At 46.3% G+C, this 14,830-nt stretch overlaps 1 protein-coding gene across 1 annotated transcript; it reads right to left on the minus strand.

Moving 5' to 3' along the window:
* Nucleotides 1-644: 644 nt before the first annotated feature.
* Nucleotides 645-12,382, minus strand: LOC119378320 (splicing factor 3B subunit 4-like; the record flags this gene model as incomplete). The annotated part of the gene is made up of 3 exons (XM_037647494.2): nt 12,297-12,382; nt 7,318-7,401; nt 645-790 (listed from the first exon to the last, which is right to left on the minus strand). Coding segments are annotated over exons 1-3 (264 nt in total), but the record flags the coding sequence as incomplete, so codon positions are not given.
* Between the last annotated feature and the right edge of the window lie 2,448 nt (nt 12,383-14,830).

The raw sequence follows: 14,830 nt of genomic DNA on the forward strand, positions 1-14,830 counted from the left end.
GTTCAGACCAATCGAAGAGCTCAGCGGTATGTCAAGTTGCCCATAGGCAAGTTTGTGTCACTGCACATACGTGGGGGATTGGTCAGGCGAAGGAAAGAGGCGCGCAAATTGTTTTGCGAAATGGAGGGTCTGCGCAGCGCTGTATATTTGGAAAAGGTGATCGCCGCGGTTTACTGTCCGAATTGCCGAGCTTGTTTGGGGGGTGTAAAAAAAAGACTGAGCCTGTTTGCTGGCTCTATAAGAATGCAAAGCATGTTGCCAACTTCATGGTTTTAGTTGAATTCCCAGTTCTTTATTTTTAACTGTGGAGCCTATTCTGCCGTATAGTGAACATAGATCAAGCAATATGCAAAATATGGCATGGCAGCATGCTGTTTGGCAGATTGGCTGTCTAATTTTTTTTCTGCATTTTCAATTGTCTATAGACCAATCTAACAGTCATGAGAACATCTCAAGATGAAATTACACACCCGTGTGCACTCAGTGCCATAATTGGTGATTGGCCAGAAATGCACACTATGCATTGTTGTGGGGAAACTTGTAACAATCTCCGTGAAGCAGGGCTTGACTTGGCATCCCTGATTTCATCGCAAAGTACTCGTCGAAGATCGACTAGACGAGTTGCATGCTTTGGAAATGCATACCTTGTTGACGCGGATGGGCTTTCCGTATAACTTGATCATGTTCATGATCTTGATGGCATAGTCAGCGTCCTCCTCTCCTAGAAACTCCACAAAGCCGTAACCCTGGTGGTGGCCAGTCACCCGGTCCTTGGGCATGTGCACGTTTACTGCATACCACACAAATGCAAAAGGTCAATGCAGTATTCAACAGATTAGAAGGGGAACAATATTTCATCATCAATCAGCACAGAGGAGTCCACTGTACATGGTCAAAATTGTAGAGGTCCCTACCAGTATGCCTTGAAGCATGTGGCCATAAGGGGGCTTATGTACCATGCACTAAATGTCATGTATATAAGGGGATTTGGAGACAGGGGATAAAGTTTTTGGTTTCCACTTGCCAGCAGTCCACCTCGTTCCTCTGAATATGGTGTCCGAAGTGGGGTATCTCCATTAATGCTGACATGCCTAACGACCCGGTATCCACCCCCGCTGAACCCCCAGGCACTGTAACACTTTCTCAGTATGGTCAGAAAACGCTGCCGATTGGTAGTCGAGGCTCCTGAGAACACGCTAGCCAACCACTATAGTGCAGCATGCGACCTGGAATTGACAATAAATTTTAAATCGTTTTCTCTTCTTTCTACAAATGATGCCATATACCCAAATTCACAGCCATTGGCTGATCTGATTTGAGCACTGTGGGCTGCATATAATTACTGCAGCCACCATGAGAAACCACCACGTGCCTGCTCACCATCACACTGAAAGTAGGCCGCGCATAAAAAAAAAGTGCTCAAGGTAATGACGTGTGTGTGATGTTGTGACTTCTTTCCCCCATGCCATCCCTCCCTGCTTAGCTTCCAGTGTGTTCGTCAGGACGAGTGAAGAGAGAAAGCAATTACAGCGTACAACAAATCTCCGTAACTCCGCTCATACTTGACTAACTCCGCTCGTACTTGACGGATTCTAAAAATTTTGCGATGGTCGATTCATGAGGCAATAAACTCCTTTAGTGAAGCCAAATCTATGGATACTTGGAAAAGTGTTGCAGGGTCCCTTTAAAGAAAATGCCCTTATTTAAAAGAATTGGAATCCACTAAGGCGGATTCCAATTTGGCTGCATCCGTTGAGCAATCGCTGCATCATGGAGGCTCCGATGCACTGAACTACACTGCCTTTGCTGTCATGGACTTCCTTTCCTGACCAATCATGGCATCACACAGCTTCCCCAGCCGTCCTAGAGCCCAATATCCCTCCGTCAGATATCGTTTTCTTCCCCCGACTAAAAAGGGTCCTGAAGGATGGCACCATGGCTCAGTCCAAGGCAATGAAGAGGCAATTCGCCTCGCATGCTACCGATGGCGGCGCTGCGAACGGCGCTCTGTGACGCAAGCAGGGGGATTTGCCTTTTGTTGTCTGCTAGGCTCTGGCTAGAGCAGCTGCATTTTCATTATAGTTCGCTCGTGTCGCACGACACTCTTCGACTACTAACTGTATTTTCTTCTAGCAATAGTTCTTTAAGTGGCTGCCGGCCTCACAGAAGGTTGAGAAACATTTACGTTTAATGTATCTTCTAGCTACCCACAGCCATCGCGCTCGGGATTATGTCCCTGAGTTAGTGGCATAACTCAGTGGGCTGGGTGGCGTTGACATGTCTAATGTGAAAGCGTAAAAGTCTCACCAAGAGAGTTAACGAGAGTCTACGCTGCTTTGGAAGAGGAGCGCAATCAATTTTAGGGCTTATTCAAAAAACTTAGTGTTGTATAAACAGCACTTGAGTCGAATGAAAATTCACCTTCGCTCATCGTCAGGTGGACCAGTGTACAACATTTACCGACGAAATAAAATCGATAAATTCACTGACCAGCGTGTTATTGCAGACAAGTAGCGTGGATTGGGCGAGTTGGACGCACATTACACGTACTATCGGTGCCGAATTAAATGCCAGCAGCGGAGCGTGCGGTACAGTCTACACCCTCATGATTAGCGATAGATACACTCACGCAGTTTACCCAGCGATGCTACCGAGGACTTCTGATTTGGAGCAATTTTTGGAGCAGCAAAATTTTCATTTTGGAGCACTCTGGAGCAGCAAAAAGTTCCATCTTGGAGAACTTTGGAGCAGCTAATTTTGCATCTTGGAGCATGCTGGAGCAGCTAATTTCACATCCTGAAGTACACTGGAGAAGCATGCTGCATTTACATTCAAAGACCTGAATAATTATTATAGGGTTCTTATGAAGACCTAGAAATATTTCAATTCATTGCAAATCTCACGGAGAAAATCATCCCGGGAGCCCTCTGTATTTCACTTAATAATGCAAAAATAATGGCGTCATGCACTTGAGTGTTCTCGAATGACCTATTCAGCGACGTTTTTTTCAAAATTGCCAAATAAACAAAATACTGGATACTGGAAACTGTACTTTATGACATAAACCCTAAATACATCTACGTAATTATCAGCAGAAGTGGTAGACAAATGCCGCAACATACAACAGTGTTTCAATGCTAAAGTTTCACACTATCGCCAATGCATTCCCCTAAAGCGACTCAAAGGCAAAGGCCTGGTTCTTTTTCTCTTCGATAGATTGCATCGCTGGGCGCAACATGACGTCACTTAGCTGAGCTCAGAAAGCCAACTTCTTCCGACACTCCCTCCCCTCCTTCTGAGGCCCTGTCTGTGCTGTAGCAAGAGCATTCTCGCACTCTTCCAGACTATCGCTCGCTCATGCGTAGGTTACCTGGAAGATCGAGAATGCTTTAAGCCAAGCATCCACAAAAGTGTCCGAAAGTGTGTTCAACGGGACCCCCCCCCCCCTACACATGATTTAACAAACTTCGTTTTCCTTTTACAGCGAAGCTGTATACGGCTAGGGCATTCCCTAGTGCCCTCTAGAGAGCAGTGCAAAAAAATAATGCGTAATGTGCGTTAACCGGCCGTTAACAACTTGGCCTTACATACCAAACTGGCAGGCACTAAAAGGCTTCGCTGGGTCCAGCTTACACAGTGGAATGGCTCCTCATTTTTTAACAGCGAAGCTGTTTAAGCTATCAGCAACTTGTGCTCCGTCGTGCAAAACCAAAACTCATCAGGTGAGTACGAGCGACAGAAATTGGGGCAAGCCCCACAACCAAGTATAGCAGGTACGAGCGTCAAACGAAAACTCTGCTCGGCGAAGTGGAGCACGTGAAAGGGAGAGAGTAGGAAAGAGAGGAAAATAGAGAAAGAAAGGTAGCAATAGAAAGAGAAAGAACGGGAATAAATACATAAAAAAATAAAAAGGCAGAAAAAGACAGAGAGAGAGAAGAAAACGATAAGAAACGAAAAAGAGATAGAGAAAACAGAGAGCAAGACTGAAAGAAAGGAAGATAGAAATAGAGAGACAGAAGCAGAAAGAAAGACAGAAAGAAAGAAGCAATAAATAGACAGAGAGGGAAAGGCAAGAGAAAGAAAGACAGGAAGAGCGCAAAGAGAAAGAGAAAGAAATAGAACAAAGAAAGGACAAAATAAAGAGACTCTTCCTTCAGGCTTGGCACCACTAGTGCGAAGCTGCCATAATTAAAGTTTCTTTTTATTGCGATAGCAATTATATGTACGCTCTCGACGGATTTTTAGCGTCACCGTTGCCGCCATTTTTGCCATCATTAAGCGTCACCATTGCCGTCAAGACAGCTTCTTGGGACCCATAAGTGCCAATGACTTCGCCGAAAAACAGCAAACCGACCCGGAACTGAGATGCCTGGCAGAGTACTTGAAAGGCAAGACCACCGTTGTACCCAAGGTTTCCAGGCAAGGATTGGCGTCGTTTTTCTTGCAGAACGACATCCTCGAAAAGAAAAACTTCTCGCCGGCCCGAGCCAACTACTTTGCTGTTGTACCTTCAACACTGCAACCAGAAATTCTGCAGACCCTGCACGACGACCTGACGGCTAGGCACCTCGGTTTTTCTCGCCCACTCACAAGGATACAAGAAAAGTACTACTGGCCACGCCTAACCGCTGACATCTCGTTATGTGAGGATATGCCGGGACTGTCAGCGACGCAAGACACTGTCGACAAGGCAAGTGGGATTTCTTCAGCCATCCATTGACCTCGTAGACCCTTCCAGCAGATCGGGAAGGATTTGCTGGGGAATTTCCAACGTCGACGTCAACCGACAAGTAGATCATCGTAGCCATGGACTACCTCACCCGCTATGCCGAAACCAGGGCCCTGCCTAAAGGAAGTGTCGCCGAGGTAGCCAAGTTCTTCGTTCAGAACATTGTCGTTTGTCATGGCGCCCCAGAAGTCCTCATCACCGACAGAGGCACGGCCTTTACTGCTGACTTAATGAAGGCGATCTTGGGATACAGCCAGACAAGCCACCACTGTACCCCGCCTACCCTCACAGACCAATGACCTCACCGAGCGTCTAAATAAGACCATCGCTGACATGCTGGCCATGTACGTTGATGTCGAAAACAAGACATGGGACGCCATCCTTCCATACATAACATTCGCTTAAAATATGGCAGTGCAAGAAACAACGCACATGACGCCATTCAAGCCAGTTTACGGAAGGAGCCCCTCGACTACGCTTGATGTCATGCTGCCAACCGTCAGTGACGAGGACCACCTGGATGAAGACCACTCCGACACCTTGCCCGCCTACGCATCAAGAAGCAGATGACTGACAGCCGCCGTTACAATCTTCAGCGACGCTTCGTGGAATACCAGCCCGGCAACCGCGTCTAGGTCCGGACCTATACGCCGACGTGGACTAAGTGAAAAACTTCGTTGGCGATACTTCGGCCCATACAAGGTACTTCAACGTCTTGGCACTCTGGACTACGAGGTCATCCCAGACGGCATTACAAACTCTCAGCGGCGCCGCACACGACCTGAAGTCATCCATGTCGTGCGCCTTAAACCATTTTATATGCATTAGCGAACCTGAGGACTCTACGTTTCGCTTTCTTTATCATTGTTTTCCTTGTGTATGCATATTTTTTCCCTTTCCATGTTCTGTTTTAAGCATCGAGACGATGCTTTTTCAGAGGGGGGCAATGCCACGTGCACTCCTTTTTGTTTTTCTATGTAACCGATTCATTACACGTATAGCCACTGCCTTTTGTAAACCGCGCCCAAATGTCTGGGAAGCTTCCAGATTGCAATGAGTGCAGTGGAAAACCAAGCAAGCGCAACCCATCCGAGCTACCGGAGATTCCCCCTCTCTGCGCTCAATTTGCAGCCGACAACTGAACAACGCTTCCTCCACGTGTTGCTCATGTCGAAGGTGAAGTGCGTGCAGGTGCTATGCAGTGCGAGGAATATACACGTGACAACCCAACAACTGCGTAGCCAAACCAGATCAACGCAGGGCCAAGAAACAAGGTGCAGTTTCGTAGCGATGGGTGGGAACAGGAATTGACGGTAACTTGTTGAGACCTGGTTTAGACTATTCGACGAGCTTGAGTGGTACGTCCCCAGGGCAAGTTTGCGTCACTGTGCGTTCGAGGGGGATTGGTCAGGCGAAGGAAAGAGGTGCGGGAATTGTTTTCGAAATGGAGGGTTGCGCAGCGCACAGCGCTGTAATATTCGGAAAATGTGATCGCCGCGGTCTACTATACGAATTGGTGAGCATGTTTGGGGGGTGTAAAAGAAAGTCGGTGCCTGTTTACTGGCCCTTTAAGGACACGCCCGCTGCATGGGGTGGAGGCGCCAAGTCATACCCTTTCTCAACAAATAAAACTGGTGTGCGTTTTTATTTATTGTTTCTTGGGCAGCAGCAGCATCCCAGACAGTTCTGCCAGTGATGTTTTTAGAAGCCAGTGATCATACAAGTTGTTTAGAAAGTTTTTTCCACTAAAGAAGAAATCATGGATTACCAACTAGCCCGAACACGCACATTGCGAAAATCATACTAGTAGTCATAATTTTACGGTGCATGCATAAGTGTGAAGGATGAAATGCACAGTGTCCCATGACATCTTGTTGCCCCTTCCTAATGTTAGTACACATTTCCGCATGACACTAATGCACAGCGGCGCAAGTGACAAGCCTTCCACGACAATAGACCAAGGTTAAAAATTCTGGAACCGAGGTGGTCCGCTGTTATTATTTTTTTTACGCAGTGGGGTAAGGGCTGTTCTTTTGGGAGAATTGTGGGAGGGTTGCTCAAGCTTTGGGAGTCTCTTGGGCAAATTGGGAGAGCTTGGATGTACGCACATACTATTTATAACCACTTTTCATGAATAAAATTCTAAAACTTTGTTTAGGAGGGAGAACACTACTTCAAGCACTATGAAATATCATTTTTCAATCAGCAGTACTGCCTTGATTGATGTTCTCAGTGGTCATGGTAGTGGTTATTAGAGAGCAGGTGTGGTTAGTTTACATCGAAGCCAACACAAATGGAAGTGCAACAGGGCATGACCAACTCGGCATGATTTGGTCCTGTAGGATGAAGACACTGATTGGGGGCACAGGTAAGATTTTGCAATCCAGAAACGTCGTAGGAGTTCGGGTGCATGCAGGGTACTTGTGCAACACCTTGCATCTTGGGGAACCTGACAGCGAGCATGCATGCCAGGCAGGCAGGGCCTCTGCCTCAAGATGCCTTCAGTGGCTGAATGCCATTGCTGATGACCCTAAACTAGACCAGCACACGTATCCACCCTTTTATTGTTCTAGAGCAAAGCAACTCACCGACTGGTCCCGCCTGGACAAACAGCTCCCACAGGATCGTGTCCGACACCTTCTCATCCAGGCCTCCCACATAGATGGTGGCATCTGAAAAGGTATGCACCCACTGCCAACATATTCTTGAAATATCATTGACAATGTACGGGACACGAACAGTGAAGGCCTAACGAAGACTTGCCTAAATGGGCTTCAGTGATACCGTTGCTCGGCCATCACTTGGTAAGTGAAGGACACTTATGGTGCCCGTGTCATTCTGCACATGGAAGTTCCAAGACTGCTAGCCGAATGTCAAATAACGCGTTCGTGCCATCGTTGGACTCGGGTAGTGCACAAGACATTGATGAAACACTTTTTGCCCGGTCACTCTTCTGCACTGCTCGAGACAAAGCTAAACTGTTGCTGACTGGTGGACACCGGTGAACTGTCATGGCCTAGTATTATGAAGAAATTGGCGCTGTGCATATGCCTTATATACATTTCGTGTACTTTACAACAAGCTTCTCATTCTATCTTTGGCGCGTGATCGTGCATGAAGCAGAAAAATGGCAACATATCGGCATGTTAATTAAAAAGTAACCAGCAGCCAGGCACTGTAAAAGCATCTAACTGCATACACACAATGATATCCGGATGAAAGTTAGCTGTGCGGGCTCTCGGTACATTTGAATTTCCCGCCCCGCTTAAAGGGGTATGACATGAATTTAAATATTTTTGCATTGTTGTTCTAAATAAGAACACTGGTGTCGAGAACCCTAAACAAGTATTTGGTGCCTGGGAATACACGGAATCTGTTTGTAATACTGCTACCTTAAAAAAACATTTTCGGTTCGATGTCGAGGGGGCAGCTTCTCCATGACGTGTCATCGAAGCGTGATGTCATGGGAAGAAAGCAACTCGCACAGATTGGTCATCTGCTCGTGGTGCACACAAACAACGATGAGTGAGTTGTCGTCCAGTGACCCCGACAGCTGTGATTTAGACTGCATGCAGGACGCAGAATTCGCAAACTCAGTGGAACTGTGTTGACTTGTCAGGATAACGTCCATTGCGATGGGGCTGGCTTGCAGATGTTCAACGACAAAATTTTAAAACCAACGTCAAATATTGTATACGTGTTGCCTAACCTGGTATGTGGAGAGCGTTAACACTGTTCATGTGACGTCATTTCCGCCGCTGTCGCCCTCTCCTGCCATCCCTGGCTACCTGCTTCAGTACACGTGTTGCAGCACGAGGTGTTGAGGGGTTGTCAGCTGTTGCTGTGCGCAATTTTGAACATCAAACAGCGCGGTTTTTTGTTGTCGTACTCCGATGAGCTCATTGGACCAGGAAGACCTCGAATGTTCGCTCGATACGAGACTATAGGATCAAGATGTGTGACACGTCGACCTGTCCGGATTTTCATCAGCAGAGATGTCACCACAGACTCCTGCTTCTTGCCTGCCCCGACCTACGTGGGCACATTACCTGTTTTCACTACAAATTATGTGGCCCAAGGACAAGTCATACCCAAAGTACCTCCAGGCCACAATATTTTACGAGTGGATAAGTGGAGCAAAACAGCTCCCATCGAAAACGAGTCATCCTGCTGAGCTAGGTAAGTTTACAGATACTGTCCACGCTACAAAGTAGTTCATGCAGCGCAAAATTGAGACTTTCCATATGTTTTGATGCTAAGGCTTTGATCGGCATTTTGTGGAAACAGCCGGGAAAAAGATTATGTGAGTGCAAGGTAGAGACTTCGCGCGGTACGTACCGGTAATGCCTATCACTTTTTCTGTCTGGTATATTCGTGCCCCTTTTTTCCGTTGCATTTTATTCTGTTGTTGTGCGCTAATGTACAGTGGAGCCTCCGAAAATGATGGAGACTGTTTTAAGGATTTCATCAAAGGTTAGAAAGAATGGAGAGTCCTCGTGTATTCGTTTGTATATGTGTCCGTTGTACCGAGTTTAATCATGAACGGAGAGTTTACCTGACTGATCGGAATGTTAACCTAGGGGACTTAATTGCACTATACTTCAGACCGCCAGTGAATTAAGTTTGTTTGTTTCACATCCATTTTCACTGTTTGTTTCAATGCAGCCCCCCAACCCCCGCGTTAGTCATCATGGTTTCAGCAGCCTGCTTCACACGCGTCAGCGTGTGAAGGAGGCACGCAGTGGTCATGGCGAAGTTTGTAGGTAATCATGGTATAAGCTATCTTGTTTACATGGAAGTGCTTGGATAACACTCACACATATTGAAGTTGCGTCTGAAGACGCGAAATTATCAAGGCTCTTCAAGTCATTGCTTTTAATCTGCGCCAGCCAAACACGCCGGTGGTTTTCAGGAAGTCGCAATGTGTGTTCACAATGTCGGATAATAACTTTCGGCAAAGAGAACACCCCGACGCTTTGCTCCCTGTTTGTGGGCTGCAAAATTGACTTGCTTCACCAGCAGTTGATAATTGCACAAGCTTGCATCGTGAGGCCGAACTGAGCGGGCGCAAGCACGAGGAAACAACACAGCAGCGGTCGGCGACCGCGTCATTAGGTACCCAGGCATGTCAGCGGTGCATTCTGGAAGTGACGAAAGGGCGCTGCATGACGCACGTGCACACTATGTATAGACGAATTGCACCGGACATAGTCATGAAAATGCAGTGGCGCTGTCGTCGGGCATTTAGTTTCGCGCGGTAGGCAAAAGACGCAGTGCCTGCCGTGTTGCTGCCACATTTTCGCTGGTTCGTGCACTGCTTACCGTCGTGCAATGAAGAAAAAAACGGTGTACTGACGAGATGCGTTGCGGCTACTTATGCAGGAAGGCACTGTCCGCTTTCTTGTTACGAAGACCGTCGCAAGAAATTGGCCGCAGCTGTTAAACATGAGAACTCGTCTGCGACGCCGGTTCATCGGTGATGTGACAAAAATTGAGTGGTTTGCGCAGCTCGTTTTATAATGAAAACGGTTAGGTTTGTCCAAAGTGTGTCATTGTAAAGTCTCGCATAGCATTTTTTGGCATAAGCCTTGTGTGGAGCCATTGCAAGCATGCTTACCTCAGAGCATATATGTAAGCGGTGTGGATAGCATTGTAATATGCGGAAAATTCATCACGACTGAAAAATGTGGAAGTCAGAGGGCTCAAAATGATTTTGTAGTATTCGCATGTACTAAAGGTGTGGCTAGGTTCATTAATGCAGCAGCGAATTAAAGCACGACTTCGGCTGTACTTTTCATGTTGTGTGCGGCTGCGATGTCAAATGCAACACAAGCGGATTGGACACTGCTGTTCTGGCTGCGATACGCATTAAGACATTTCCATGTCTGTCAGACTCCACAGACAAACTGCAAGTGTGAAATGTTCTGAGTCTGTTTACGGGCTATAGGCCTTCGCGGTCTCGATTTCAGCGTACGGGCGGAGCCGCAACCCATGAGCATATCTACATTTCTGTCAGGTTCGGCATGGCGAACCTGACAGATATATAGCAGCCTTGTCCATGGCATGTAGCAATTGTTTAATATGTTACGATGCTGAATCGCCAGTTAAAGTGTCACCAATATCGCCCTTTAAGTTTGAATGAGTAACTAACCCGGCAAATTTGTTTTTGTACTATTTACCGTAACGATTATGGACCTGTTTGTATTTTTACTCCGCGCATTTTCATACCGTAGCAAATAGCGTCTTGCGGGGCTAGGAAGTCCATTCTTGCATTAGGTAACAAATTAAAATACACGTGTGACCTAGACTACAGGAACGTCAATGGCATTTCGCGAATCAGCCACATTTGTGGCGTAAAGATACCTAATGTTGTTGAGGTTATCAGAGGTAGAGTTGCACGTCAACATAGCTTTTGTATGTGCACTTCTGAGACCACGTGACAACTGGCACAGCAGCTGCAAAGCTGCTGTGCCAATTGTCACGTGATCATAGAGGGCGGTGGCGAGCTTGGGCTGGGCGGAGCCTACGCGCCGCGACGTCGCTACAAGCGCCACAGTATGTCGACGGCGCCTACCCGTTTATAAACATGGAGCCCTTTTGCGATGTCTCAAGATTGTGTCAGTACTCTGTTAAAATTTGGTGGAAATATGTGAGCACTTATTTCATGTCCTGCAGCGCTGCTACGTTAATAAAGAAAGTGTCCCGACATTAAAAAGTGCAACACTTGCAAAGCACCAGTTACACGACAAAAGATGCACATGCGATGCGAGGAACACGCGCTGGAGCATCTCGATAAGACCTTCTTTAGCATTCTCTCACAAGTGGAGGTTGAGCGCGAAGGGGGAAGAAAGATGCGGGCTTTCCCTCCTACCTTTTCTTTCACTTCAAGCCTGAAATTCTGTCTTGATTGGACATTCAAACCCAGCGCGCGCGTGAAGCTCGTTTTCAACGCGCAGTGGATTCACCAGTAACTGCATCATTTCGAGTGCACGGCACGAACATCGGCACGCGAAGGCAAAAGTCGGAGGTGCTAAACCGTGTTTTAATTGCAAATGACGCGAAGGCACTTTCGGACGCAATCGGATTTCTTTGCCGCAACTGGCTCCTTTTTACAGGCTGAGAAATAAATTCAATGGTGATAGGCAAATGCGCTACAGGTCGATCTCAATAGCGATCAAATACACCGTGTGCGAAGCCAGTGTCACGTAAACTCAGGTGTCAGTACTTTTTTTCGCAGCTACCCAGTGCCGGCAAACGTCAACTAAAGTTACTTCACACTTAAATTCAGCATGGCAACTACTGGAACATTGTGCCATGGGTTCAGCCCCTTTTACTGATGCATTCTAGTCACTTAAATAACGATTCAGTAATTAAATTTAACCGATCACCTAAACGTATTCCCGACGATTACACGGACCACATGCCGACAGCAAACAGCGCATATTACTCAAAAGGTTAGCAAGACAAGACCACTTGAACCTCGACACACAGTACAAATAATCTCCACACAATTAAACTGCTGACCACAAGCTTACTAAAGTTGAAATTAGTTGAACAAAACGCAAACCTTGATTTCGCTCGGCGATTGGGCCAGCGGCCATGTTGTGATAAAACGTGTTCTCAATGACGATGGATTGTTACTATATAATTGTTACTGATAGAAAATTTTCACGTTTTTCACAATGTTTTCATGAATCGTAGACGAAGAATAAAAACAGCGCTAAACACGGCACGAAAAGGGACACATACACGGTGCTGTGTCCTCTTCTCGTCCCGTGTTTAGCACTGTTTTTATTCTTCGTCTACCATGGGGCACCAACCAGCCCAATAAAGCAAATTGTTAAAGTTTTTTTCACGAATGAAAGTTTTAGACCTCTAACCCACACATAAATTAATCTGAATCCTGAAAGCGTTTTAACTAATAACTAAGTTTGGTTTCGCTTCCGATTCGCGGACAACTTGTTGGCAATGAAGGAAAGGCTACGGGGGCGGAGCTACTGCATATGTACTCCTCCGCCGAGTAGTCCGGTTCGGCGCGCGTTTCGAATTTAGTTTGGTTTGTGAACCTTCCGTATCGCCTGTGACGGCCGTTTGATTATTCGAGCAGCCGTCACAGGCTTAGACAACCATCTGCTAGTGAAATTCGTCACACACTCCTTCGGCGAGTCGTCGAAAAAGCTGGATGGTGACGAGCGCTCACCTGAAGACGAAGACGCCATTTTGACGGTGAGGTGCACGTGAAAGGTGCGACTACACTGTAGTGCGACGATCTCACAGGCGCAAAAACGCGAAATGAAACTGCATAAAGTAAACAATATAAATATATCCTTGGTGCGTGCTGACCTCTTTTCAAACAGCTTCCTGTGGAAAATAAAGTGAAAAATGGTGATAACAAGATCGAGTACACTGAAATGAACACTTATCAAAAGATTAATTCTTCCGAAAGCCGTGTAAGTGGGGCATGCTAATTTGAAAGGAGCTTTATGGAGGCCCATCATGCATACGTTTTTCTGCCATATGATAACATGTTACGTTTGCATCTGGTATAATTTAGCCTGCGTCATGTTCGCCTGTGTCTGGACTTTTGTCTCTTTCCTGTGCGCGTATGTGCAACACAGGTACTTGCAGCGTCGCATCTTGAAATGATTCGTGGATAATAGTACATTGTCCATCTATATGTTGACGTGAAAGTATAGGTTTGCGCGGTGGTCTGCAAACTGAACAAGACGCTTGCGCAGTGTCAGTACGATTAAGCGGCGCCAACAGTAACTCACCTACCGCAATAACATCATACTAATATCTCCATGGGGTCCCAAAACCACGATATGATTATGAGGGACGCCGTAGTGGAGGACTCCGGAAATTTCGACTGTGGGATTAAACGGTTTGAGAGCCTCAATAAAACCGGGAGTCCTGTTACTCTGTGTCTCCGTCTCGTTCTCTGTTCGAACCGATACAACACAAGTTACGACATCGACAACCTGGGGTTCTTTAACGTGCACCTAAATCTAAGTACACGGGCCTCAAACATTTTCGCCTCCATCGAAAATGCAGCCGCCGCGACCGGGATTCGATCCCGCAACCTTCGGGTCAGCAGTCGAGCGCCATAACCAGTAGACCACCGTGGCGGGGTTACGCAATAACAAAAGCGCCAGAGAAAGATTTTTCAGAATAGTATTCTGACGTTGGTGCAAAGTAACTAGCACTCGGTTTACCTGTGAGAGGAGACATCCCGTACCTTGAGGATGAGTAAACGCCTGTAATAACGTATTAGATAGTTCACACGAAAATGCCGTTACAATATGCAGCAGCAGAATTGCAATTGTGATTTTTATTCGGCAAAAAAAAATTATCAGAGCCAAAATCAGAGTGCAATATCAGCAGGATATCTTATTTTTGTGCACGCGCAACTCGTTGGTTGATACGTAACCAAAAAGAGCATCGTATCATATTCAGCACAGAATCTGCTAGTGCATAGTATGTTATGGAGTAGTAATGTTTCGAAAAAGACGATGTCAAGAAAACAGAAAAGTAGTAACATATATCACTGCACAAATATACACCGTTTTACACATGACACAGAAGTTTCACTGCGACAAAAGGTGGACGGAAGGCGATATCTCGCACTATCAGCTTGTTCTTTACAAACAGCGGCTGTTTTCTCGGAAGTGACACTGCAGGAGAGGTAGCACGTTTTTTTTGAGCCGAGCCACTTTTTGCGAAGAATATTCCATTCGGATATCGTGTAATTGAGAATGGCTGCGCACTCACAGTCAAGCCAATATTTTTATGAGCTCTACAGTCGGATACAGCCCAAAAACCACTTAGAAAATAACAGTCTATATGCAGTGAGCATTAATTGGTAGACGTGGTGTCCCGTGGCGCAACGAGCGCTGTTTCCGAAGGTCTATTCAAAGTATACAGCTTAATAGGGACATCTGCAGCGCCTTTACGTTAAGCACGTATACAGTTGTGCATTTCAGACTGAATAACAGTTGCCGACATGCGAAGTGATGGAGTCTCAGCAGAATATTCAGCTATTGAGAACAATCCCATTTCTATGTAAAGCAAAAATAGCCGAGAAAAAAAAAGGACGTTTAT

Source organism: Rhipicephalus sanguineus, unplaced genomic scaffold (assembly GCF_013339695.2).
Source record: "Rhipicephalus sanguineus isolate Rsan-2018 unplaced genomic scaffold, BIME_Rsan_1.4 Seq780, whole genome shotgun sequence".
Lineage (NCBI taxonomy): Eukaryota > Metazoa > Arthropoda > Arachnida > Ixodida > Ixodidae > Rhipicephalus > Rhipicephalus sanguineus.